This window comes from Xiphophorus couchianus, chromosome 1 (genome assembly GCF_001444195.1).
Source record: "Xiphophorus couchianus chromosome 1, X_couchianus-1.0, whole genome shotgun sequence".
NCBI lineage: Eukaryota > Metazoa > Chordata > Actinopteri > Cyprinodontiformes > Poeciliidae > Xiphophorus > Xiphophorus couchianus.
This window is the reverse complement of record NC_040228.1, coordinates 11,986,274-12,011,993: the sequence shown is the minus strand read 5'-3', so window position 1 is coordinate 12,011,993 and position 25,720 is coordinate 11,986,274. Positions and strand designations below refer to the sequence as shown.

At 37.3% G+C, this 25,720-nt stretch overlaps 1 protein-coding gene across 2 annotated transcripts in view; it reads right to left on the bottom strand.

The window, feature by feature from the left end:
- Positions 1 to 2,779: 2,779 nt before the first annotated feature.
- cntn3a.2 (contactin 3a, tandem duplicate 2) overlaps positions 2,780 to 25,720 on the bottom strand; it is a 54,390-nt gene continuing 31,449 nt past the window's right edge. Inside the window, exons 15-24 of one of the 2 annotated variants that reach the window (XM_028021874.1) lie at positions 24,135 to 24,255; positions 16,378 to 16,536; positions 14,977 to 15,126; positions 14,821 to 14,891; positions 12,857 to 13,091; positions 12,276 to 12,385; positions 10,140 to 10,326; positions 9,817 to 9,929; positions 9,521 to 9,689; positions 2,780 to 3,999 (exon numbers count right to left, since the gene is read on the bottom strand). In XM_028021874.1, the coding sequence (XP_027877675.1) occupies positions 3,902 to 3,999; positions 9,521 to 9,689; positions 9,817 to 9,929; positions 10,140 to 10,326; positions 12,276 to 12,385; positions 12,857 to 13,091; positions 14,821 to 14,891; positions 14,977 to 15,126; positions 16,378 to 16,536; positions 24,135 to 24,255 (1,413 nt within the window). In that variant the 3' untranslated portion in view covers positions 2,780 to 3,901. The remainder of the gene's footprint in view (positions 4,000 to 9,520; positions 9,690 to 9,816; positions 9,930 to 10,139; positions 10,327 to 12,275; positions 12,386 to 12,856; positions 13,092 to 14,820; positions 14,892 to 14,976; positions 15,127 to 16,377; positions 16,537 to 24,134; positions 24,256 to 25,720) is intronic. The other variant, XM_028021875.1, reaches the window with a different exon arrangement.

Sequence of the window (25,720 nt, the reverse complement as noted above, 5' to 3'; positions counted from 1 at the left end):
AATATTGCCATGTGCAAGTTGTGCAAAAAGGAGTTAGCCTGTCATTGAACTATTCAAGCCAAAAATACCCTCCCTATGCAAAAACAGGAAAAATCCTATGAATTTTCTTATTGTTGATTTCACACATCCATTTTTTAATAATTTAGCAGCAAAACAGGTTTTTTTTAAATTGAAAATCTTCCTTATTTTTTCATATGTAGTTTTCAATTAAAATGTACATAATTTAGCAATTAACTCAAGTAAAATTAAAATCTGTAAAAGCTTTGAGTCCCACGATTAAAAAAATACAAAAGCATGCAACAAACAGGCCTCACATTCAAATAAGGAAAACCTATTACCATATAGTTTGTGAGATAGCAAATTAATTAAGAAGGATTTGGGTTAAAAGAGTTTTAAATTGGTTGACAAGGGGTATGCATTTAAGAAGAGGCTGCCATGATGCATTTTATTCACAAGTATCTTGAACTCCCAGATGTTAGGAAACTGTAAAAACTGTTAACATACAGATGGCAACAGCGATTTAGCCTTTTAAAAAATGGTGCTTGCAGTGTTTAACTCTGTTGTAAATGCAGGGATCTGTTACCAAAACAAGTGAGAAAGAAGTTGAAAGCCATCTCCCTTTCTCACCTCCACTTGCCTGGTGGCGGTGTGAAGAGGGTGTGAAGTGGATGTGAGGTGAACGGCGGATTATCGGTTTTGGTGACAGAAAATGCTAGATGGTACAACAGATGGATGTAGCCACTGGGTATGAAAAGTCACACAAATTCTGAAGTTGTTTTTTTCTTCTTCTTCTCAGTCTGTTTGACTTCTTTCTGTAATACACCCGCAATATCCCAGAGAACGATCGGGATGCAAAAAAACAACTTTGAATCAAAGAGTAAATAATAGAATAGTGGCCGTGGTGATCAATGAACCACAATAAATTTTTAAAACGCCCATGTGCCAAATTTGTTGCGTCAGAAATGAAACGCCACTTGAAAACTGAACTAATAATGACCTGACTTGTATAGACGTGTAAACAGCTACAATACTGAATAATTTATGGGTTAGGTCATTTTGTGCTGGAGCCGACAGTTCGAGGTCATCTGCATGGTGACACTTATTTCCATTATTTTCCCAAATGCAGGAGATGTGAGAAAAAACACAGTAGGAGGGCTCTTTGTCACTGCTGCTCCTTGATGTCAGACAGTAGCGAAGCCCTGAGGCGTTTTAAAATTCAGTCTTTCAGCAAGTTAGCTAAGGCGTATGCTTTATGTACAGGTTAAAAAGGTTCAGATGAGTTAATTAGGCAGTTTTTCGATGCAGTTATATGCCACAAAGCTACTTTTTATCACTATAAATCTAATAATATAAATGCTAACTCTTCTTGGACTGTGCTGTTCTGTGATCTCATCAGTTATGTCACATCTCTCTAACCTATTTCTCTTTAAGATCAAGCAAATGTTCATATAAAAACATGGAAATACACTGGTTGTCCACTCAAAATTAAGACTTTAGAACCCTTGTGACTACATGCATCTTTATTGGTGCCAAAAGTTTAAATGCATTCCCTTGCTCCTTCATATTTTGTGTATGGATTCTTAAAAGATAAGAATTTTTAACTAGAAGTGTTAATATGACACCAATTTTTTCCTCAATTTTATGTAGACAAACTGGCCACTTTTTGGGTACACCTTCTTAGAATTGTATTAGTCACCTGGATATGGTCATCAACACTGCTCAGTTAGTCAATTGGTAATAAGGGGGTCCAAGTGTGCCACGCCATCACATACAGCAGCAGCAGTCTGAATCATTGATACACGTCAGTCTGGATCCATGCTTTCATGTTGTTTACACCAGATTCTGAATGTTGCAGCTGAAGTCACACAATGTGATTCAAGGTTTGACGTGTTGGAGATGGTATTCTGCATGCCTTGTAAAAGGAGTTTACATGAGCCACTATTGCCTTTTAATTATTATTATTATTATTATTATTATTTTATTTTTTTATTTTTATAACTTTCATTATTTTAAGAAAGTGTGTAAATGCTGTCCAACTCTCTGACACCAAAAGGGCATTTTCATCCCTACAGCTGCTCCTCACTGGACATCGCCCCCCTTCCAAAACCATTCTATGTAAACTCAAGAGATGGTGATGTGTGGTAACGCCAGCAGATTAATAGTTTATGAAATACTCAGACCAGTTCTATGTACACCAAGAACCATGCTATTCTCAAAGTCACTAAAATGTCTTTAGTGACTCAAAGTCACTAAAATTGTATTTCTTGTGTGCGGCTTAAAGCCAGCCAGTCATCTTCATCTTGTCTAGACACCGGTCTGTATCGAATTACTACCATGAGATGAGTGGAATTTGTTTTGAGTTAACAAGCACTCGAACAGGTTACCTAATAAAGTGGCCAGTGTTGACTTCTATTACTGAGATCTACAGTTAGTACAATACATTTTTGAATCTATGTTTGTGAAATCAGAGCAAAATAAAGGCAATCTATCTGTTAACATTAGAGCTTTGTCTTACTTAGTTTTTAAGGTGGATAGGCAAATGCTTCAATTAGAAAATGTGAAATTAGGCATTATATGCCATTTTAACATCCCTCCACAGCTTGTTAGGTTATGATAGAGAATGGTTATCGCTCCAAACCCTGGACATCCACAAACAGTGTGTTTTATGTGTGTTTAAGATCAGCCCGTCCTTTTGACTATAGTCCATATATCTTGTAAAATTTAGCCAAAACAAAGACATTGAAAGTCAGGCTTCTCAAAAGCTTTTACTCTTCAATTAAACACTTTTTCACTCATCAGCTTCTTCACTGTATAGATTGAAGTAAATGCCAATTTCTCTGAATTTTCATTTAGGTTTTGGCTCAGGGGTTTTCCCTTGAAGCTGAAGAGCTGCGTTCTGAAACATGCCTGTTTCATACATCATTTGTTTCATTCTTTCCTATAACATGGAAGTGAAATACAGAAAATGTCATGCATTTAGTTGTAAAAGAGAATAAATTCTTTTGTACAAATTTTCACTTCAAAGAATTGACTTGGAAGTAAAAATTAAAGACTTCTGTTGTTGTTACCTAATAACTTGGGAAAAAAAAAAAAGAACACATTGGCACTTGTACTACGCAGCATTACTCCTACTGCTGTTTACGAGAACATGTTTCTTGATGCCAAGTTAAGTACAGATTGTAGTTATTTTTCTTCAGGCATTAAAACCTTAAGGAGCCTACATTCAATTTTCCAAAGTTAAGCGATAATGATAATGTAAATACTTAACACTATGAGGTGTTTTATGACCGAAATCTGGAACACAATCCATTTTTAATGGAGAATCTACTCCTAAAAACAGGCTGCTTGATGTATCCGTAATTGGGGCCATTGCAAGAATCTTCAAAGGCACAAGCATATGTGTGAATGAACATGTTCAGACGATCTAATTGAGGCATGAAGAGGAACACAGAAAATTCAAGAGATGAAAACTAAAATCTCATACAGAGGCCCTCAAAAGATACACTGAGTGCTTAATGACTGTAAACTGCATGAAACTGAATGCTGAGAAAAGCATGGAGCTATCTTTTTAATAACAACAAGAAGGCTGAAACTACTTTGGCACATGAATGGAAGTAAGGCATCTGTGTTATTTCAGAGTCAAAGTAAAGAGCTGAATTGGAGTATTGTTCCTGACTGGCAAAATGTCAGACCCACATTAAAGAAAAATAAAATAAATAAAGGCAAGCAAATAATGTTAATTAATTCTGTCTGATAGCACACTCCAATATTGCACTGCCTCATATTTTCTACAGAACACAATAAAACTGTCATCTCCAAACAAGAGTCAAGAGAAAAAAAAGCATGATTACTTTTAGAAACAATAGAAAAATGTTGGATAACAAAGCAGAGAGAGGTCTTGTCACAACATTGACCTGAACGTAGATATTGCAATGGTGAAGAACAAGGAGAGCGGGGATGTGTCCACACTCAGGGCATTGGAGCCACGGGCGCTCATACCTACAGCAAAGACAAAAAAATAAATAAATAAAATGGCGAAAACTAAAAGTACTGAAGCTCACATCCAACTTATACACTATTTTAATTCTGACTTGGACTCAAAATACTGGAAGGCTGAAACATTCCAACAGAGTTGAAAACATGTTACACATAACCAATAGCAATTCTTGCATGAATTGTGCCCTGGACAATTCAGTAGCTGGATAAATACAGCAAAGTCCTGCAGCAACCAAGCAAATATATTCTCTCTATTCTCAGTAGAATGATGCGGTGCTAACTCTCCACTGACTTTACTTGTTTGAAAACAATAGAAGACTTTACAAGGTGAAACTAAAAGACCAATTTTCCTTTTCTAATCTGCTGCTTTTGCTGCCCCATTTCTTAAGCTGCCCTGGACGACTGCCCATATCAAAACCCACCACTGAATGTGATGTAAAGTTTTACTATTTAATAAATTAAAGGGAGAATTTAGATTTCATTTTTGATTGAGGTTGTGTCCATACCTTACATGAAATATACAAATGTGTTGTCAAAGTAAGCTGCCAGCATGAGAGGGAAACAATATTTTGTAAGTAAAATATTATTTCTAGCCATTTTACTCTTTGAAAGAAAGACAAAAATAATTGAGGAGTTGACAATGCAAACTGTATTGGATCTTATATTAGCAATTATCACAGTTATTTAAGCTACCCCTACTAAAAAAGCAGCTTCTGTGTACTTTTGAGGCAATGCTAATACTTCCCTTAACTCAGAATTTTTCAAAGAGCAGCTAACATTCCCAAATCCAGCAAGTTTCATAATCATCCAAAGTTGAAAGCTTAAAATGATAAAACAGAACCTATGAAGTTCTCAGTCCAGCTTCCCAGTTATCTGAAAAATGACCTACAAACATGTCTTAACATGTTGTAGAAATGTCTTTTTTTATTTAAATGTGTCCCTTTTCTGCCTTATTTTCTTAACCACTTCCCTGCTCCTGAAAACATCTAACTCTGAGTCACCTTCACTCAGTAACTGCATCTCCGCTGAGGAGTGTTACTGTCAAAGTGACTTGGAAGCGCTTAAATATGAATTAAATATAATCAATTCACTTTTCAGATTTTGAGTTTTAGACCAGAAAATCACCGCTCACGGCCATTTGAACTGAAAATCGACTGATTCTGGTTTAGACAATTTCTCCGAAGACCTCAGCACTTTGACAGGTATAAGTCCAAATCAGTTAAGAAAACATTTGCCTTGAGACATGTTTCATGTTGAACAAAATTGAAACAAAAAGCTAATCAAAGCACCAGACTTTGGCAAAGCTTTGTATTCTGCACATTGAGTGATGCAGAAACTGTGGTATACCTCATGGATAAACCATGAAGTTGTGTCATTGTAACGTTGCAGTTAAAACAGCAATAAGATTCAAGAAGTCATAGCAGCAGAATGCAGTCATCACATCTGCACCACTGGCTACACTGGTTTTTTCCCCATTGTCCTTTACCTCTCTGCTCTGTCTCCGTCTTCTCTCCAACAAACATGTATTATTACTTGGTATAACCCTGGCTCATACAGATATATTTTTTATCTCCCCATAGAGATGCAAGTCATCTTTGCTATTGAAATCCTTTATGCTTGCTATCTTTTTATAATTTTAAAAATAATCGAGTGGGATGAAAGTCTTAACTCATAAGGTACTGATAAAACCAGTAGCCTAGAAGAATTTAAAGTAGCTACTGGAGAAGCACTGAGAAACATACTTGAGTCTAGAACTGGGCGATTGCCAGCCTTGAAAATTTACAACTAAATATTTTCCAAGTGAACACATCATGTGTACCACTGGGTACCATTGAGGCTACGCAGTAGTGCTACCTTTAACTCAACACTATTCAGTGAGGGAGTTGTTACTGCTTGAGTCAAAGATAGTGAAGGTTTTAGTCTGTTCTCACCAAAATGCAGCTCCAGGAACTCTGATTAGGTATTACTTGTCTCACCTCTGCCCTGCTAGATTATCTGAAGCCACATCTGGTCTTAGTGGTTTCGCCTTCTGATCCCGTTCCTGTGTCATGTATATGTCTGTATTCTGTTACTGGTATGCACCACTTGCTCTGTGAGTTAGGTTTTCTTTTGGCTTTTGCGCCTGACCCTATCTTGAGTATTTTCTTTTTTTTGATTCTTGTATATTTTATTGGACAGTGAGCCTGACTTGGTTGTCAATTAGAATTTTGTTCATGAAATCTGAACTGCTTGGACTTTGCCTCTTTCCTGCTCCTAAGACTTTCCATTCATTTTGCTCTCATCGTTATCTCCCTTCAACAACAAGTTTATCAGCACACAATCAGTGCCTTTTCTCACCACTATTCCTGGCAGCACCACTTGACAGGAGGAGGCTCAAGCAACCAGACTGACATTGGTAACCTTTATATGTATTAGGGGATGTTTGTAAAACTCCCAGACTCTTTCTAACCTGTTTGCTTTTCCCTGTAAAGATTGATGAAGTGTTGTTCCTCCCTTCTAATAATTAATTTTCATTAGCTGCAATAGGGTGTTTGCAATTATGTCACACAAAGTACCCTCGAGCCATTTAAGAAGACAAACAAGAGAAACAGTGGCACATTCAGGACTGTCGGAGAAAGTAAGTATTAAAAGCAATTATCGGGGGGAAGATTTTTATTTGCAATTTTCAAAGAACACTTTGAATTTAACGGATAAAAGAGCAAACGTAATTGCCAAACATTTCACACATTGATATAAAGAACTACTTGGTGTCCATGAAGCAGGCCACCAGTTTATGCCTGATTAATTACAGTCATATTCAATACATTATAATATTACTGTGAAGTTTGATTTATTTCAGAGTTAGTTTAGAAAAAGAAACACAATATACAGATTAACTACATTCAACATCAATTGTTTCAACATTGGTGTTTTCAATCTTGTTTATTATGAGGATTTTGCATTTACAACTAAGAAAAACGCTATATTTAAGATGACCATATTACATCAGACCAACAGGAAATAAAAGACGTAAATAGAAAAATGTAGGCATAATGAAGAGTATGTTTAATACCTGCTTACAGGTTATAATTTTCAAAAGGTACTTTTAATCTGAAAGACAAGCCTCATCAGAAACCATATTCTAATTTATTGAGTATTACTGTAGACGTGTCACTGACCTACGGAAGGAAAAAATAAGATTGTTATATGAATTTCTCCTATTTTATCTAGCTATGAGCAAATGCTACTGGTATTAGTTTTTAATTTGAACACTTACAAATCCTTAAGTGGATTAAGATTCTCTTTTACAAGTCTAAAGTCAACATTTACCCAGCCTGCCTAAAATGATCCAACTGACTACTACTGTCTGGACATTTTTTCTTTCTCAAATTGATAAACATGAGCTAAGACAATAATATGAAAAAGTTTATGTTTTCAAAATAAATGTCCAGCTCAAGTCTGCAAACGTATTTTCTGTAGACTTAGACCTAAAGTGAGCAAAATTTACAACAACTCAACATTGTGTTGCTGCTCCAATACAAATGTCTGGTTAACAATCTGTCCTATATGTCCTCCAGAGGAGCAAAGAGTTGAGATGCTTTACAAACACCATAAAGCTTTAAACTTTCTCCTTGTTTTGTATCATTTTTGGGTCCAGCCTCTGTTTGAAGCTTTTACAAGGACAGTTATTTTTAGTGTCTGTGAGGTGTTTCAAGAAGTAAGTCAGAGGAAGCACAAAAGCTGTGAAAAGCTGTTTAAAAAGGAAACAATTTTCTACAGAGGCATGTCATGTTTTCTTTCAGGCTGCTATAGCAGAGAGCAAGACTTTGACAGGCACTGCTCATTTCAATCTATTGTCATTTTGTACTTTTTCCACTTCAAGCCATTTCTTGCTGACTTCTACATGTGCAGACATTCATACCTAGCTTTGGTAAGTTTTGTTAAACTGGTAAAAGAGCCCAATTGAACTGGGGCCAACTCCCTCAGATATCAGCAAGGCTGAATGGGGCACAGGAAAGCTCCTGGATTCAGAAATGTTGGAAATCTTCAATGTTGTCTGGAGTACACACCAGAGCTGGATTTACTCTGCTACATTTACTTGGGTAACTTTTTGGAGACGTTTTTCTTCACCATACTTTCAATTCCCTAAAGAAGGTCCTTTTGACTGCCTGTCTTACCCCTGCCCTCCTTGTCCACACCTGTTATGAAACAATGTGAACAAAGAGTTGGTGTCAGACATGTTAAAAAATACTTATAACTTATTTTTAATCCAACACCATCTGGAAGGTGGCCAATGCTCTGTGGAGCGCTGCCCACCAATAATTTTCAAACGTGCTAATGATGAAAATACCCATGGCTAAAGTCCAGTCAGCTATTCTGTCTGGCACATTGTGTATGCAAGGCAAATGCTCCCTTCTTTCAGTTTGTCCTTTTTGGCAATAAATCCATACCTACATTCACTCCGACAAAAGCAGATGCTGCCCAGCAATCAAATAGTATGCTTCTCTAATACACCAATTACATTACGTAATTTGACTGGTCCAGCTAAACACTACACAATAACAATTGGAATCAATAACATTTCGAAAAATAAACACACTATTAATAGTGAAATTAAAGATAATAAAGCATGCTGTCACTTTTGAAGGTTAGAAAAATGTAATTGATTCAAGTTAATAGGATGACTTATTGCTATCATTGTACATAAACAATACAGAAGATCCTCCTGCATGCTACTTACAACCACCTTATGAAAATTCACTGGAATTCAAACTGCCTCTTTTAAATGTAATAAAGCTCAATCATACCTTATAATTGTGTGTAAAGGGACCAGGAACCTGATTAAGTTTGATTGCAATCCCAACATTTTCATGACCTTTGTGACTAAATTAACAGCCGTGTGCTGCTGGTTTCTCCTTTATAATGAAATAATGTCTACAGAAAAATCTTCCCCAGAGGAAAAAAAAATGCATAAATGATGCTTGAATTACTTTCAGAGATTTTACTTTTTGTAAACAGTGCTTTTTGTTTTCACTGCTAATGTGTTTTGCACACATCTTTCACTTCGTGTCTAAAAGAAAAAGGCAAAAAAAGTGTTTATTAAAAGAAAAGCCACTATGAAACTCAAACTCCCCTCTGATCTTTCGTTTTTAAGGGATTCGGCACAGAACTTCCAACAATGTAAAGTAGCATTTAGAGGGGAAAACGAGCCCCCCTGGAGCTCCACAAGACAGTAATAGCTCCTAGTAAAAAGAGGGCTGCAGACAGAGATGGATGGCACTGCATATTTCAGCAAAACATGAGCCCAGTAGAGCCAAATTAGGGTGGCAAGGGACATTAGTACTGTTGAGTTAATGGAGGACAAAATGTCCCTGTCAGAACTGAAACGTGTCGAGTGATTTCATTCATAAAAGTCCATAGAAACATTTAACATGTAGGTTCTAAGACACATAGGTACCATGAAATAAAACCTGGTATACTGGGAGCACACCTCTTTCACCTTTTCAACTCAATAAAATATGAACAAAAAAAAAACAAAACATACTCAGTCTATGGATCCGTATGGGATCTGAGGCTGGACCCAGTCCTCCCTCACTCAGCGTCTGAATGCGAATGATGTAGTCGTCTTCATTCTCAGGGAGGGTCAAGTCTGCTGTCGAATTGGCCGTTGTGAAAGTGTTTACCTCTTTGTGTCTCTGTCTCCAGAATGAAAGCTGAGCGAGGGAGGGTAAACAAGTGAAAAGACACAACGTAAATATGTATCCTCGCAGCCGACTCTGTTCTCACAGCATATTGTGTGGCATTAATAAACGCGCTATCATCAAGCGCGGAGAAACTCACTTGATATCCTGTAACTTCTGACTCTGATTCCATTGCCACCACAGGCTCCCAGTAAAGAGACAGCTGAGAGCCAATTAGGGTCCATTCTACATTCAGCGGTGGCTGGGCAGGCGCTGCATGAGATAAAAATGATTTATTTCAGAGTGTGGGCACAGAAGCAAATGACTGTATTATTGGCATACTGGGATCATCACATTACCATATCTGGTTGTTTTTAAAATCAATATTAGCGAAGGATATTGTTCATACGGTTTGCAAAGAAAAGGCCTGATTCAAAGCAAACACAGGCTTTTGCTAAATGATTACTGAGCGCTGCAACTTACGTGGCTTTTTTGTGGTGACATTGATTGCAGGGAGGAAAGGGCCGGTGCCCGCTGTGTTGAAGGCGCTAACTGTTAAAAAATACTGCGTGTTTCCTGCCAAGTTGTTTACTGTGACTGAGGTTTGGTTCCAAGGCCCTCTAACCTTCCCCATCGTTTCCGGTTTGGTGTCATCCTCCCAGTAAACCACCTTTATAAAACAAAGAGCAGACACAACACAAATGTTACACTACCTCACAAAAAAGATTATTACCTCTTGAACAATTTTGTTTTTTGCATTTTGCCACACTATCGCCACACGTTTCAATGCCTTTTAATAAGATGTTATATGATAGAGCTACATATATTTGGGAAGTTGAAGAAAAATTATGAATGATTTTCAAAATTTTTGTTGTGTAAATTTGTATTTAGATGCAACTACTATTATGCTTCCAGGGTAACTAATTGCCTGCAGCAGTCACCAAATTACTAAACAGAGTCTGCCTGAGTACAATTCTGCCCAATACAATGGTTCTGTGAGGGATTTTTTTCAAGACAACTTCATTTTTGAGAACAAGAGTTAGACTAAAAGGCTGCAAAACACTTGAAGCTGGACAGCAGGTTTACTTTCTAGCATGACAACAAGGCTAAAACTAGGGTTGTTTATTAAAACTGACAGCTCGAGCAAGGTACAAAGGAATGGTTTAAATTGAAGCATATTCACCTGTAATAATGGCCTTGTGAAAGTCCTGACCTAAATACAAACCAAAATTTATGGCAGCAATTGACTTGAATTGATGTTCACAGACACTTTCCATCCAATCTGTCCAAGCTAAAAATATATATTTTTTTCTGCAAGGAATATGTTTAAAATTGCCTACATCCCAGAATCAGGCTCTACTTTGAGTTGATCTATTACACAGAAAAAAACAATAAAATATATTAATGCTCTGGGTTGAAAAGCCAAGAAATATATCTAAAAAAAGAAAAAAAGTTTCAGGGGCATGAATAATTTTCTAACACATTATATTTATATATATTTTTAGATCTGAGTAAAATGTGCTTAAACTGGTTCCATACAGTCAATAGCTTAACTTTGACATAATGTGGCTGGGTGCATCTTAGAGAGGTGAGCTTTGATGATCCACTTGCTTCTAGAAACCTCAGTTATGCTAAACATCAGAGAAAGAATGGCAACGTAATTTAGGCCAGAAATCACGGATCGTTTCTTTTTATCTATTTCTTTAAGGATTCTTTTTGTAAAATCAGTCCTTAAAGCACAGCCTAAGATGATAGCATCAAAACCCAACATTTTGGCTACAGTAAAAAATAAGTTAAAACAGTGAATAAAGGTTCTGTTCGCCCTTTTAATCCAGTTAAATGATGAAAAACAATTAAATAAATTAACATTCTGTCAGTCAACTCATGAATTTATTGCCCGTTATTTAACTCTGCAATACATCATGCACTGCAAAATAAAAGAATGAAATTTAAATAATTGCACTAATTGAAGTTTGACTAATTAAATTTTAAATTGATATATACAATAATTAATCATTTGTATCACTCGTAGTAATTAGAATAACAATAGATGTTGCTAGTGAGCATCAAGCCCATTCTTACTTTCCTTTCTATATTCTCTGTATCGTATAAAAAGAAACACAGCTTACTTTTTAGTTTACATGTTAATCAGGTGATCACAGTTTGTGACAGTAAACTCAACCACATCCAGCTTTTTGAGGTTCAAAATTGATCCATCCCATTTTGTATTTAGATCACAGTCAAAAGACAGCACATTGCTATAGTTACTATAATTTGGGGTATGAAATACTGGTCTTCTGTCGTGATGCTTTGGGGTCATGTGTATCATGATTTTGCATAAATGACAGTCAGTCTAAAGCGAGCCCACAAACGGGTAATTTTCCTTTCTTCTCCCGAAAGAAGTTTGACATGTTTTCCTGTCATGTTGATACAAAGAAGTGTATAATTCCAGTGAGGGGGGGGAGGGGAGGGTGCGTGAGGATGCCATTTCCATGGCGACACAGTTTGGAAGAGACATATTTGAGGTGCAAGCTGAGGTGATGCCAAGTGGCTTCAATTGTGTCGTCTTTGATATCCGTTTCCATTTATATGAGTAAAAAAAAAAGAAAATTACGATACCTCATAGCCCAGAACCCTTTCAGGGGTGATGGTGAGAGCTTGCCAATTCACCTCAATCTCAGAGGCCGCAACACTTCGGGCCCAAACCCCTGCTGGCATTCCGCTTGGTTCTGAAAAAACAGAAGAAAAGAGACCGAGCATTTCTGTCAGGACGAAGCAACACGGAGGTAAGTGGAGAACATTTCTTTTGTGAATTTTTTACATTTACAAATCTTGATCAGGGCTCAGATGAGTCACCGCACAAAGGTCCTGCTAGTAAATAGACACACACTAAGGCACAAACTGACTGCTTCTACGTGTGCCGAGAGGGAGCATAGATCTAAATGCCAACTGTTTTTTTTTTACCTTGGTAAAGCCGTTCAAGTGAGTGGTGATATTTGGAGAAAAAGGCACTACCTACTCTTACACAAATGTCTTGCAATTGTGCCTCACATTTTCTGCTTTTCTCTTGCTTTAAAAGGGAATTCTAGAGCCTAAAGCAGCAGATGCAGTAAAAACCACTTTTGTGATCTTTGTCCTTTTCAGAGAGAGAAATAGCTTTCAAGCTTTGCTAAGTCCTGCCCCATTATGTCCATCCTTACCTGTCTCTGCAGAGTAGATGGTGACCACGGGGCTGAAGGGGCCCTGCCCTTTGCTGTTGTAAGTGCCCACCTTCACGTGAAATGGAGAGAAGGGCGCGAGGCTGTCATTACGGTACACATAGCGGGATGCGCCGGGGGCTGAGGTGGCCACGTGAGTCCAGCTGACTTCTCCGAAGGCGCGGAAGGCAATGATGTAGCCGAAGCTCTCACCATTCTGCAGTTCTTCAGGGACGGGCTGAGAGTGAAACACAAAACTATAGTGATATTAAAATATATACAGACCAGTCACACTCATTCTGGCACTGGCCGCCGCAATCGGCACAGACTCAGGCGTGCGTGACCCATAAATTGCTTCCGTGACCTGCTACCTGATATATTGAAATGAAAAGCAAGATGTGATTTTAAAAGGCCTTGGTGCTCATTACAGACCATGCAGGGAGTTTTTAAGATAAAAGCTGATCTGCATTTAATAAAATATGAAATCACCACGCTAACTCAGAGCTTAATCTTATTTGACAGCGACCAAGCTAGTTTATTTCAGTGCCATACTTAATCACTGTAGACTTGAATGAGCTGCAGTAATTTGAAACTGATCGTATTTTCATAAACTATACACAGCATCTCACAAAAGTATTCACACCCCTTGAACTTTTCCAAAATTTTCCGCAGTACAACACATATGTTGATTGTATTTTATGCAACAAATGAGAAAGTGATACATAATTAAGAGGAAGAAAAAGTGAAGGATTTTCAGAAAAAATAATCAAAAGAATATGGTGTGAATTTGTTCTCAGGTCTCCTTAATCTGACACCCCAAAAGAAAATCTTCAGCTCGACATGTAAAGCAAACAGAATCCACTTGATTGGCATTTAACCTAATCATAAATGCAGCTCTTCTGTGAATGCCTCAAAGGTTCGTTTGAGAACGTTGGAAGCCTCTTAAAAACCAATGTACACAATAGAAATAAAAATTGTAGAGAACTTTAATGCCAAGCTTTCAGCACTTCACACTCCCTAATAAGTTTTCCCAATATTGAAAGATAGAATGGAATACAACCTGAGAGGAAAATGGCAACTAATGGAAAAACACACACACATACAGTATATATATATATATACATATACTGTACATATACTGTACATACTGTATATATATGTACATATACTGTACATACATGTATTTAAATTGACAGGCCAGGCAAGGAGAGTATCAGTAAAAAAAAAAAAAAATAGCAGCCAAGAGGGGGAGAAGCAGAGATCAACAGCAAAAATACGCGACAGAAAATACAGGGCTCCCAACTGCGGATGAGGTTCTCCTTGAAGTAGGCCAATAATTCAACTCATACAGTCAGAGCTCAATGAGACAAAGAAAATTAAAGCATATTAATAATATTAGAAACGGCCTTTTAGACGGCAGGTTAGAATGGTTAAAACAATGTCCAGACCTAAATCCATTTGAGAACTTGTGGGTAGCAAATTGATAAAATTCATCCAAAAGTCATCTGTCATATTAAATCAGTTTCACAAAGAAGAGAAGGTGAACATTTTAGTCTCTTAGAGTACAATTCTGGCAGCAACATAACCCAAACGACAGATTCTACAAAGTATTAGTATATAAATGTGTGCCACATTTTCCAAAATTTAAATTTATACAAACCCCCTCTCTCAAAAAAGAAAAAGTATTTTTGTGATTACACTATCATGTGTTGGTTTGTGACATAATGTCTCAGTAGAATACATGCTGAGGATGAAACGTAACAAATTATGGAAGGCTTCAAGGGACATAAATACTTTGACAAACTAGAAACATACGTACGTTAGCATTTCTTCTACATTAATGATGCAGAAATAAATAAAATCAAAATGAGTCATCGGACTTCCCTTGACCTCGCGCAAGGATAAAAAAGACCGACTATAAACACAGTCAGTAACAGATACAGGAGAACATAAGACTGATGACTTACCTCCCATGTGATGACCAGTTCATATCTGCTTCCACCCCCTCCACCCACATCACCTGGGGCTGCATCTGGAACTGCAGAACCAAACAACTTGTCCAACTCATCTACATGTATGCCAAACAAAGCGGCGGCGCTCGATGTTAAGTAAATTCACTGCACCTGCATCCTCTGTTCTCGTCTTCACTGACACGGGACTGGGTTCCCCAACTCCGACGCCGTTTCTGGCCAATACCCGGAACTCGTATTCGACCCAGGCGTTCAGATCAACCACGGTAGCTGTGTGGATGTTGCCATCAATTACCTCTGGAACTGGAAGAAATTAGACAGCATGACAGAAACTGGCTGTATATTACAGATAAGGTCACTAACGTAATACATAAATATAAAGAACCTCTGTTATAGCATTTAACAATAAAAAAAAAACCCAGGAAGGTCAAAAGTAAGTTTAGAAAGTCAAATAACTTCACATAATATCTCACTACAGTAGAAAACTATTATTGCAAGAACTACACTTCAGTTTTTTGTGCTCGCTTAGATTTTCACTTAGATTTCGAAACTAAATGAACACCACACAGACATACATTCATTTGAACCGACAACGAAAAATTTTCATTTGAAGTCCTTCATATAAAAATTCAAGAGAACAACAAACCCAAGCAAAATTTTAAAAATGCTTTGCAGTTAGAACTGATATCTGCAAAACACTTTATTGCCACTGCATTAACAATTCAGTTTGCAGCTTGTGGGGAGGATAAGGAGCATTGATTTTTAATGGTATTCAACATTTTGTAGCTTTAAATAGGAAATTGGTCTGTAAAATGTTGCAATATTTCTAATAATATATGCAGAGTATAGAGATAGAAATAAATAAATGCCTTCATAAGGCATGTATTGTGCAAAATATTCCATCTAAAAAAAATTCTCATTTAGTTTGACATTTTTTCATTTTCTGTATTTACTTAAATCAATGTACTCTATTTTTGTTCCTTCTTTCTCACTTTTGTAGTCTGTATTTATTGACATTTTTTTATTGTACATTGATTTATTTGCGTGGTGTAAATAACTTTCAAATTCTTTGTCAGATTTCATTTAATGTATACATCATGATGCTTTAAAGGTTAATTTAGGAGCCTTTGCAAAGAACTGTAAAGATGCTTTTTAAGATTAAAGTCGTGTGAACTTGGCAGAAATCTACTCTGCTCTTGGTTTCCACTCTTACTAAGTGTTGGTGAAGATGCTAAAGGAGTTAGAGGACGTTGAGTGCACAAAATTTTAAACATCCCACATACGAAGGGCTCATTTTAACCTAAAGAATGCTTGTTTTTTATTGACTTCTTTTTCATGAAATTACTTGATTACATTCACTTTATTCGAGAAACAAGAAGGAAATACCAGCTAAAAATTGATGACTCAGGTGGAATGGCAATTGAATTTAAGGTAGTCATGTGCACATACATTAAATGCGGCTTCATGTTAGAAAAGAATTTGAAACGTCATAAAATGAGTTTTACAGGCATATTACACATCAATTAATATGCTTTACGATGCAAATATGTCTACCTGTATTGACTCGCTGCCAGCCCACAGTAAATGGAGTTTTTGTCTGGATGATGTAGCTGGTAATGGGGCTGCCGTTGTCTCTGCCGGGGCTCCACGCCAGCTGGGCCGTGCTGTCTGTCACCTCCTCTACAGTCACTGATTCCGGGGGGCTGGGAGGGCCTGGCTCAAACACAGGGAACAGACACCGTGAGGAAGTCGCACATTGCAGAATATGCATAGACGACGGCTCTCCAGCACAAGGGTGTGGGGTGTGTTTCCACGTTCTGCGAGGAAAAAAATGCGAGCAACCGCAAACAATAGTCAGAAAACACACATTCGAACCCAAACTGTAATGCTCCAGAGCAGCGCCCGTCACGAGAAATTAAAAGTTAATTCAGGATTTATCCTCCTCTTTCCCCCCCCAACATGTAATCCCTGCCTTCCATGGTCCTCCCGGTAATGGATCGATTGAAACAGCGGAGGAGCGGGGAGTCAAATTAAAAGCTAAAAGATGAAGACGGGACCCCTAGGACCCCCGAGGAGCCAAAGTTTTATCATTTATTTGAATTATCCCACCAATTAAGCGGTGTGATGTTTTACTTTAGCTCCCTGTTTTATTGGATGTGTTAGCTCATCAGAAATAATGGACCACTGGAGAACAGTGAGTCAGACTGCTGAATAATGAGAATAATAAAAAAAAAAATGCTATCAACTCTGCTCAGAGGAACGGCTTCTAATTTTAAGCTAAACATTTTAATTATCAACTTGATCTTAATAAACAATCTGGAAAGAAAACCAAAATAGTGATCTTCAATGAGTAACAGCTGATCTACAGCTTACACCTTTATAGTACTGCCCACAAATATTTACCCTTAAAACTGTGGCTTTAGAGATATTGATCACTTTAAAACTCATTAGTGGCTCTCAATAACAAAAAAAACAAAAAAACTTTAATACGCTGGCCTCATTAATACATATTAATGGGCCAGACAATCAAGGATCAATTTCTTATCCTCTTAATTATATTTGGTTGGCTGAAGGCAACAGGATGCAGCGAGTCTCCCTGGAGCGTTTCAATGATCTCTCATTAACATGGAGAGACGAGTGTCAGTCTAGGTCTTTATTTCTCGCTCGGCGCAGGCAGACGGCAAAATTATGCTGATTTGATTTGAATCTCACCCAACTTTGTGAAATGTACACTCTCTCTTGTCAGTCCTGAATATCAGAGTGGCGAAACAATGATAAATCTCAACGGAATAGAGTGACTGACGTGCCTCTTTTTTTTTTTTCAGGGCCACGATGGGGATGCAGCTGTCAAACTATAGCGAGGAGCGTCCTCCAAATGGTTTGAATGTTGTTGACCACGATGTTATCTTTACACAGCGACCTTCTCCATCGCTGTCCTCCTCATCCGGAGGAGTGTTTGTGAGGCATCATCTGAAGCATTAACTGCTGCTATTGTGGAAAACAAGCACCCGGATGATCACTCAAGAGCCTTTTGTGTCAGACGCGATTATCAGTGACCTTCAGTGCAGTGAGGGGAGGGGACCAAAAACAAGGCTGAAAATCACACTCTGAAACATGACTAAAATAGAGGATTATACAAAGAAATGTGCAAATAACACTGGCAATCGCATTTGCTGTGACTACAAAGGGCAACATGTGTTGTTTATTTATTTACTCAAACTGTAATAATCAAAATAGAAAATGATTACGACTGATAAGCTCCATGAGTTGTTGCCACTGGGTTAATGAATGAGCTTCCATTTACTTTGGCAAGAAAGTCAGTATTTTTTGATTGCATTTGGAAAGGCTTACATGCGAGAATAATTTCACTTTTTTTTTCCAAAATTTAACTGCACCGCCTTGATCCTACGACCTTTCCTTTCTTGATACCTGACATTAAATCTTATCTTGGAACGGTCAGGATTACCAAAAATTATTTCCATTCACAAGATGTCATAGAAAGTTTTTCCTACTCTCTTTAAAAGTTTTAAACTTTTGATTAATTTACAGCCTATATAGAGTCGCTTAAAGGCCAACCTGTGGATGTTTTTAAGGAAACATGTCGAATACATTTCTTTCTTCTGTAACATCATGGGGAAATAAAAAGAAGAACAGAATAGAAACTGATGTAAACTTTTGAATAGAAAGAAAGTTGTTGCTCTCATTATGTCACCATTTACCAAACAGCAATAATTTTGGTAGTACTGATTGACCTAAACCCCAAAACTTTAGTTGGATTTTATTTTAGACAGTGAAAAATGATTTTGTGTATTATTTGTAGTGACAACGCGATCTCACTGTTAGGTTAAAAAGTCTGATTTCTTTCCGGTCCATGAATATCCACTGCTAGCGAAAGCACTAACTGCTTTTTCACAACTAGACATGCTAGCCTCACAAATCATGAACAAAATGTTTGAAAGACAGGCTAAAAACGGCTGCTCTGAAATCACTTTTTCAATGTTTTATTAATAGCCTAGAATGATTTCTTAGAGTAGAGCTGCATCCAGCGCAGTGACTCTTCTCCAACACCACCTCTGCTCCTAATAAGAATAATTAATGACCGTTTAAGTCAAGAAGGTTTCCTAAATTAAACTCTATAGTGACCATAAAATGAAAGGATAATTTAACAATTTAACACATCTAATTGTAAAGCAGGCCTTATCTTGAACTGACCTGCACTTTATTTTAAATTCAAAAGAACTCATGCCATATGTCTGACTTGTGTGGTCTTGCGTCTGCAAAAAAAGATTAAAAAGATAAAACAGTTAAGCTGCAACATACCTTATACACAAAACCTTCGGACAGTAGCCAAGAGGATTTCATCATTCGTAGATTTCTAATGTACCAGCAATAAAAATCTCAGTAATGTCAGTTTTGAATAAAAAAAAGTCAAAAGTTTACTTACTATAAATGTATTACAGTCAAATTATTAATAACCATCTTTTTAAAAACATAGACTGCTTTTATTAAAAGCTGTTTGCAAGAGATAAGATGGTTACAGCATCACACCAGCTTGAAATTAGCATTGACACAAAAGAATTGCTATTGGCGCTTCACAAATCGGTAAGTGCTGACGTAAACTACATCTTCAGTTGCTTACAAGGCTAGACAGGTGGCATATAATTTATTTCACATTTACCGTTCACATAGATGTTGAATTATAGCTGAATGTTTAGCTATAATTCAACATCTACCTCCCAAATCAAGTGATACTGCAAAGCTAATTAACATCTCTCAATCTGAAGTTCATGCATCTGTAATGCAAATGCTGCCTTAAACACAGCAGCTTGTTCTAGCTAATAAAAACTGAACAAATGTAATTGCCTTTTATTTCAATAGGAAGGAGTAGGTATAACCTCAATTAGATCTTTCTTTTCAATGATCATCAATACCATTCAGGGGGTTCTTAATGGATCTTTTTATCTAACGTGTAAACAAAAGAAGTGAAGGTCAGTGAGATGACCCTTTTCCATTTCTTTTTTGTAAATAAGTAGTTTGCCAGGTGGTTTACTGCATCAGCATATAATATAGCCATACATTCATTAGCAGCCCTCAAGCTGAGTCAAATTATTCAAAAGGAGGGATTAAGAAAAAGACTCATCAGGCTTTGAAATCTCTTTGAGAGAATCCAATTTTAAGAGGGTGTAAGGAAATTATAGTTCTTTAGAGTATTCTTTGTCAAGTGCTCAAAAGCACGAGACGCACTGTGAGCTGTGAAGCAAAATATTATTTGCTCTGATTCAGTCAAGTGGAGCAAAGTAGAATGGATGACTCAACAGAGATGGAAAACAAAATGCAATCTAGGCTCTGAGGCGGTAAAAGAAGTGGAATGTTTTGCGAAGACCCAAACAGCGTTACCTAAAACTTACAATGTAAATGACAAAACCAGACATAGCTAAAGGAATTACCCAAATAATTGATAGACAATTGAAGTCAGAGCCCATTAACATCCTTTTGTGGTTCACCCTTGTTGTGAAGGGTGTCAATGACTGTCTTCAACTGTAGCAGTTTTCCCCATGACTGTGTATCCTTCTCTCCCATAGTGAGAGACATTTGAAAGGATCTGGAAGCCTTTGCAGGTTTTTTTTAGTTAATTAAGCTAATATATAGTCATTTTATTTTTGTGTTCAATTGAAAAAAACCTTCTCCTGTGACCGCTCTCTCACACACGCTCACAGCAGGAAGGCTAGGAAAAAATACTTTGTTCTTCTTGCATCATCCTACACATAGTTCTTAAAAATAAAACATAATTAGATAAAAGTGGTATTTATGCAAAAAGGAATGAGGAAATGGGCTAGAAAATCCTTGCATTCAGATGCAAAGATTACAGAATTGGTCACTGCTGTCTAAATGGTTCAATCATAAACTGCTTGGACAAAGGTCATGTTAGGATTTGTTGGTGTTTGGGTATCATTTATGTTTCTGATTCTTTGTTTTTGGTCAACAGGCCTAATTCTATTCAGTTCATCAGGATTGCTTTCAAGGTATTTCTGTGTCTGTTCATTCCTTCATACTTAGTGTATTTATTATTATGTTCTGTTCTTTTTGAGTTCGGATTTTGCTGTGCTTGATTCTTTTCCCCCATTGATTTGTTGCTGCTTTGAACCCCAGTTCAGCCTGTCTGTGTTTATTATTTAACCTCCCCACTGCCTGCCAGTTTGCTCCCATTCACAGCTGTCATCTATCTCCTGATTCCCCCTACGTCTGCACTCTCCCTGAGCTGTTTCCATTTGCCTCTGATTAGTTCTTCTGGTTGCTTTGTCAGTTCCACCTCTCCCTCAGTATATATATAATTTCATCACTTCACATTGTTCCTCACTGTTCTTCCCATTACTTTCCCAATTACTACGTCTTTCGCGATGCCTGTTGTCACTCTTCACTTCATGCCCCGTTGTACCCATGATCATCTTTGGGAGTGTTGTTTTGTTTATTATTATTATTATTATTATTATTATTAAAGGCTCTGCTCTGCAATAAGTCTCTGCACTTGGGATCCTCTACAAAAAAACTATACCGTGACACAATCAAATCTTCAAGTGATTAATTTTCACAGGACAGCATTCTCCAGATGCGTTTCTCAGAATCTTTCAATTGCTTTAGTGTTTGAAGACAAAATAAAGCACAACTTTGAGAAGAATCAACATATTAAATGCATGACTCATCTCAAACCACTCTGCTGAGTGAATCATTTCGCTCGCACATTTATTTTGACCCTCTGAGAAGTTTGTATGCATAAGCTTACAAAAGAGCTGATAAAAATATTAAAAATAGTCCGTGCAGCTACGTGTAAACCTATTAATGAATTGATGTTGTTTTTTTTCTTCCGTTTTTATTCCCCTGTGGCTCACACAGGTGATGGAAGCAGGCCAACATGTGCATTCGACACACATGCATGCAGCCTCTGCCATTTTGTTAAAGGTCTGCAGTGATCAAATAAAGACATTTCCTCCTTCCCATGGCTGGCTCTCTAACTCTAGCTTCACGCCTTTTTTGAAGCTATTCAATCCAAACTGTGAGACATCCGTGACAGCTGCCGTGAGCAGGAAGTGTAAATAATGCACAGTCTGAGTCACAGTCAAGTTTGTTTCCAGTCAGTTCTAGGCCAATCTATTCTCCCTGCCATGTTCCTGCTTCGACTTGAAAAGCAAGAATTTATTTATTTATTTTTGCCTTACTTCTCACCGCTCATTACTGCGATTTGCCTTAAAATATCTTTAACATGCCAGGCTGAATAGTATGAATGGTAGGTATGCTTACAAGATAAAGTTATGGATCCAACCTTTTCAAATCCTGACACTGAGATCATCCCTCACCTCATCTGACATTTAGCACATTTGTGTTGTGTCAATTTGCAAGGCTGCTATTGATCTGAGCCGGAAACAACAATCTCTTCTCGTCCCTGCATTAAAGCACGGCCCCTCCTTAAAACAGAAGCTGTGACTCCTCTTAGCAAAAGTTATTTTGTTCTGCCAAGTGTGGCTTTCCACAGCTGTCTCTTCGGAGAAATGCATACTACACGAACAACAACAAGATCCTCTTCAAACACATTCTGCTGCCAGGTACATTCGTTACACTCAATATTGGATATTAGTCATTAAAAGGAGGCAGAGAAACAAAGAAGTGTAAAATATTAATTGTTATTGTTCTTAAAATTTTAAACTGCTTTGAAAATACATGTGAGTGAAAACCAAGTTTATATTTAATAACAACTTGTTATTAAATATAAACTGACAAGGAAAACTATGTATTCCCATGATTTTCAGAATAACTGAAGAAACACGTGCAATCACAAAACCAATGCAAGTCAATTTAAGTTGAAAAACCCAAATGCCCTGAAAGTCTGTAGTTTGGAAAACCTCCTAAATCTTTCCATTACTTTAGAAGATTTTCCATTATGCTATGCTGAACTTTTATCCCCCAAACTTAAGCTGCATTTCATTTGTCTCAGAAGTCATAACTCAGGTATGGGAATATATTATGCTGAGTTCAAGTTGGAAAATCTGTGAAATGTGCCATTTGTTGTGCTCAGTGACCAGGCTAAATAATATGAGTTACTATTCTCTGCATTGAAATACTAAAAGTCCTTTCAGGCACAATGTGCTTTAACAAAATACAATTTATCTGAAGTGCGGCTAAAAAGGGGCTTGATATAACTCTTACAATATTTTAACAACAAACTGAATCTGAACTAGAGATTGACCACAATACCAATTTCAAAGTCAGAGATCTACAGTATATGCATGCAATTATTCATTTAACATCTTTATTTAACTTGAAATTCTGAAATACAAAACTCAATACATCATTGGTACTTCTGATCCTGGGTTTTTCAAACATTGAACTCTGATATTTCATATTTATATTTAAAAATACCATTAATTACCCTTAAGATTGAACTCTCAATGTCTCCCGGGCTTTTTGCAGTCTGTGTTTCCACTACTACTTTATGAACGTTATCTCGGCTGATGCTGAAAGTCAATGCTCCTCACCTTAGCCGAGGAATGTCAAATGTCCAAAGAAAAATGAAGCCTTTTGCAAAGTTAATCTAAAACCCATTTAAACCTCTAACTGTACTGAATTTAAAGGGAACCGTTGATTGGGTTTACAGCCTGATGTTGTAAAACCTGCAGATTATTTTAAACAGTGGTCCCACTCTACGAAATGACCTTAAGTTGATTCACAGATGATGCTTAACTTAAATCCGTCTCAAATATCTCAAATAAACATTCAACTTGTGCATCATTACCATTTGTCATTTAAATGTAAAATCTGTTGTTGACACTCATTTCTGAAGGGTTGCAGTTATTTTTTTATTAGTGCTTAACACATGGTGCAAAATAGAAATACTTTAAACCCTTGAATATTCACCATTGAATTTACCTCCTGTCACCACAGATGGCCAAAGCAACCTTTACAGGTTGCTGAAAAAATGTTTTCCAAATTCAAATAGATTAGCATCTTCCCTTTACAAAGCTCAGAGTGATAACTAAAGCAGTACTAGCACTACAGGATCACTGTCTGGGGTAAATTTCTGCAAGTGGATAAGAAATATCCTGGCTCGTGAAACAGGTACCTGAAAAGGAAACTCACCTTTTGGCACCTGCTACAAGCTAAAGAAATAATTTCTATTTAAGTTAAATCAATCATCAACTTTGCAATAAAGACTGGAATTTGATATTTCTTTTGCTTTTAAAAGAAGAAACCAATTAAAAATCCTGGCTGCAAGCCCTGTTTTAATTAGAGAGTGCCAAGCAGAGGGAAGGTTTTCTTACCTTTTACAATCAATACAGCTACGGCTGACAGGCTCTCCACGTCTGTGTCCACAACGCAGATATATTTGCCGGCGTGGTAAAGCTGAATGTTTCTGATCATCAGATCTCCGGCTGTTCTCTGCTAAGGAGGAGAGAGGGCTTTATGTAGCATGAGAGATAACAGACCCCAGGGCAGCTCATTAAAGAAAGTACTGAAGTATGTATAAGCTGCAGTAAATAGCGGGGCCGTGAATATTTGCAGGTTTTGAGAGGGAGTAATGTTGAACTAAGCATGGTCAGAGCAGATCACAGGTAGCTGAAATAAAAAGCGAGATCAAAAACTACTTCCCAAAAAGTATTTATAAAGACTTGTGTTTCTTTTGCTGACAAGGTTGCAGCGTTTTTTGTTTTTTTTTACAATATTTCAAAAGGTCATCATCTGCCCTTCAAAGATATGTTGCAAAAAAATATTGGGAAAAAAAAGCAACAATTCAGGCAGTTCCTCCACACTCATAGGAAAAACAGACCGTCTACCTTTTCATCTAAGAGAACACCCGAAAGCAGTGAACGGTAAATTACTGGTGAAATTGTTCTACTGGCATTGGCAGCAAAACAAGGAAATATGGCAGCAGACCCAACGTGGTTTAATTATGGAAATTAAACTCCCCAAAGCAGCAAAGTTTAGTTGATAATCTCTTTGGAGTGAAGACATTCTGGTATTTCTGGGTAAGGACGCTCTATTCGGATAAGAACGCTGTCAGTGAGACGCAGGTGGAAAGAATGGCTGGTCTCAAGGGTGCGAAAACGTACAGAAAATGTTTTGTCATTTGAGTGTTTGCCACGCTTTGATTCCTTCAGAAGACACGTCTAATGATGTGCATCCGCTTCCTGTTACGCGAGGCTGTGCAGCAGGCCATGTCAAAGCAGAATTCAAGGCGAACCTGGGCTTATTAAAAAGCAGATGAGCTGAGCTGAGACTGAGCTGGAGTTGAAGAAGACTACTTAAAGTGATTTCCACCTGTCACAATGGCTGAACACCTGGCACATTACCGACATAATGACTTTTATATGGGAATTGCATTTCAGCATAGGAACAGACTTATTTCCATTCACAGAAATACAATTGGAAGCACATAGGACTTCAATAATCTATTTGGACTTCCTTCCACAGATTTTCACCTAACCACGCTGGTTTTTTATGCCTCAGAGGAGACATTTAAAGTTGCAAAATGAATGATATCAAACTGGCCACAGCAATACTGGCCACTGTTAATACTTCCAAGAAATTCATTGTAGGCTCGTAAGCTGGTCGTTTTTTTTAGCTTAATGGTAGAGATGAAGTGAAAGGTGTGCCCATTTGCACATTAAAAAAGGGAGACCCAAGAAACTTTCAAGAACTGGTTGAGTTTCACCTCGGTGTTTGAACAGGCATTATGTGAGGTTTTAAAGGAATCATGCTTTTAATTATCAGAGTTATCTTAGATTTGTGTTGGTTACCTCTTCAGTTCGGCCTCATTTCATGTTTTGAAATACAAATTAATTTCTTGCTGGCCTAGAAAAATATTTTTTCCAATGAATTCTGCTTTGACATGGCCAGGTCAAATGCA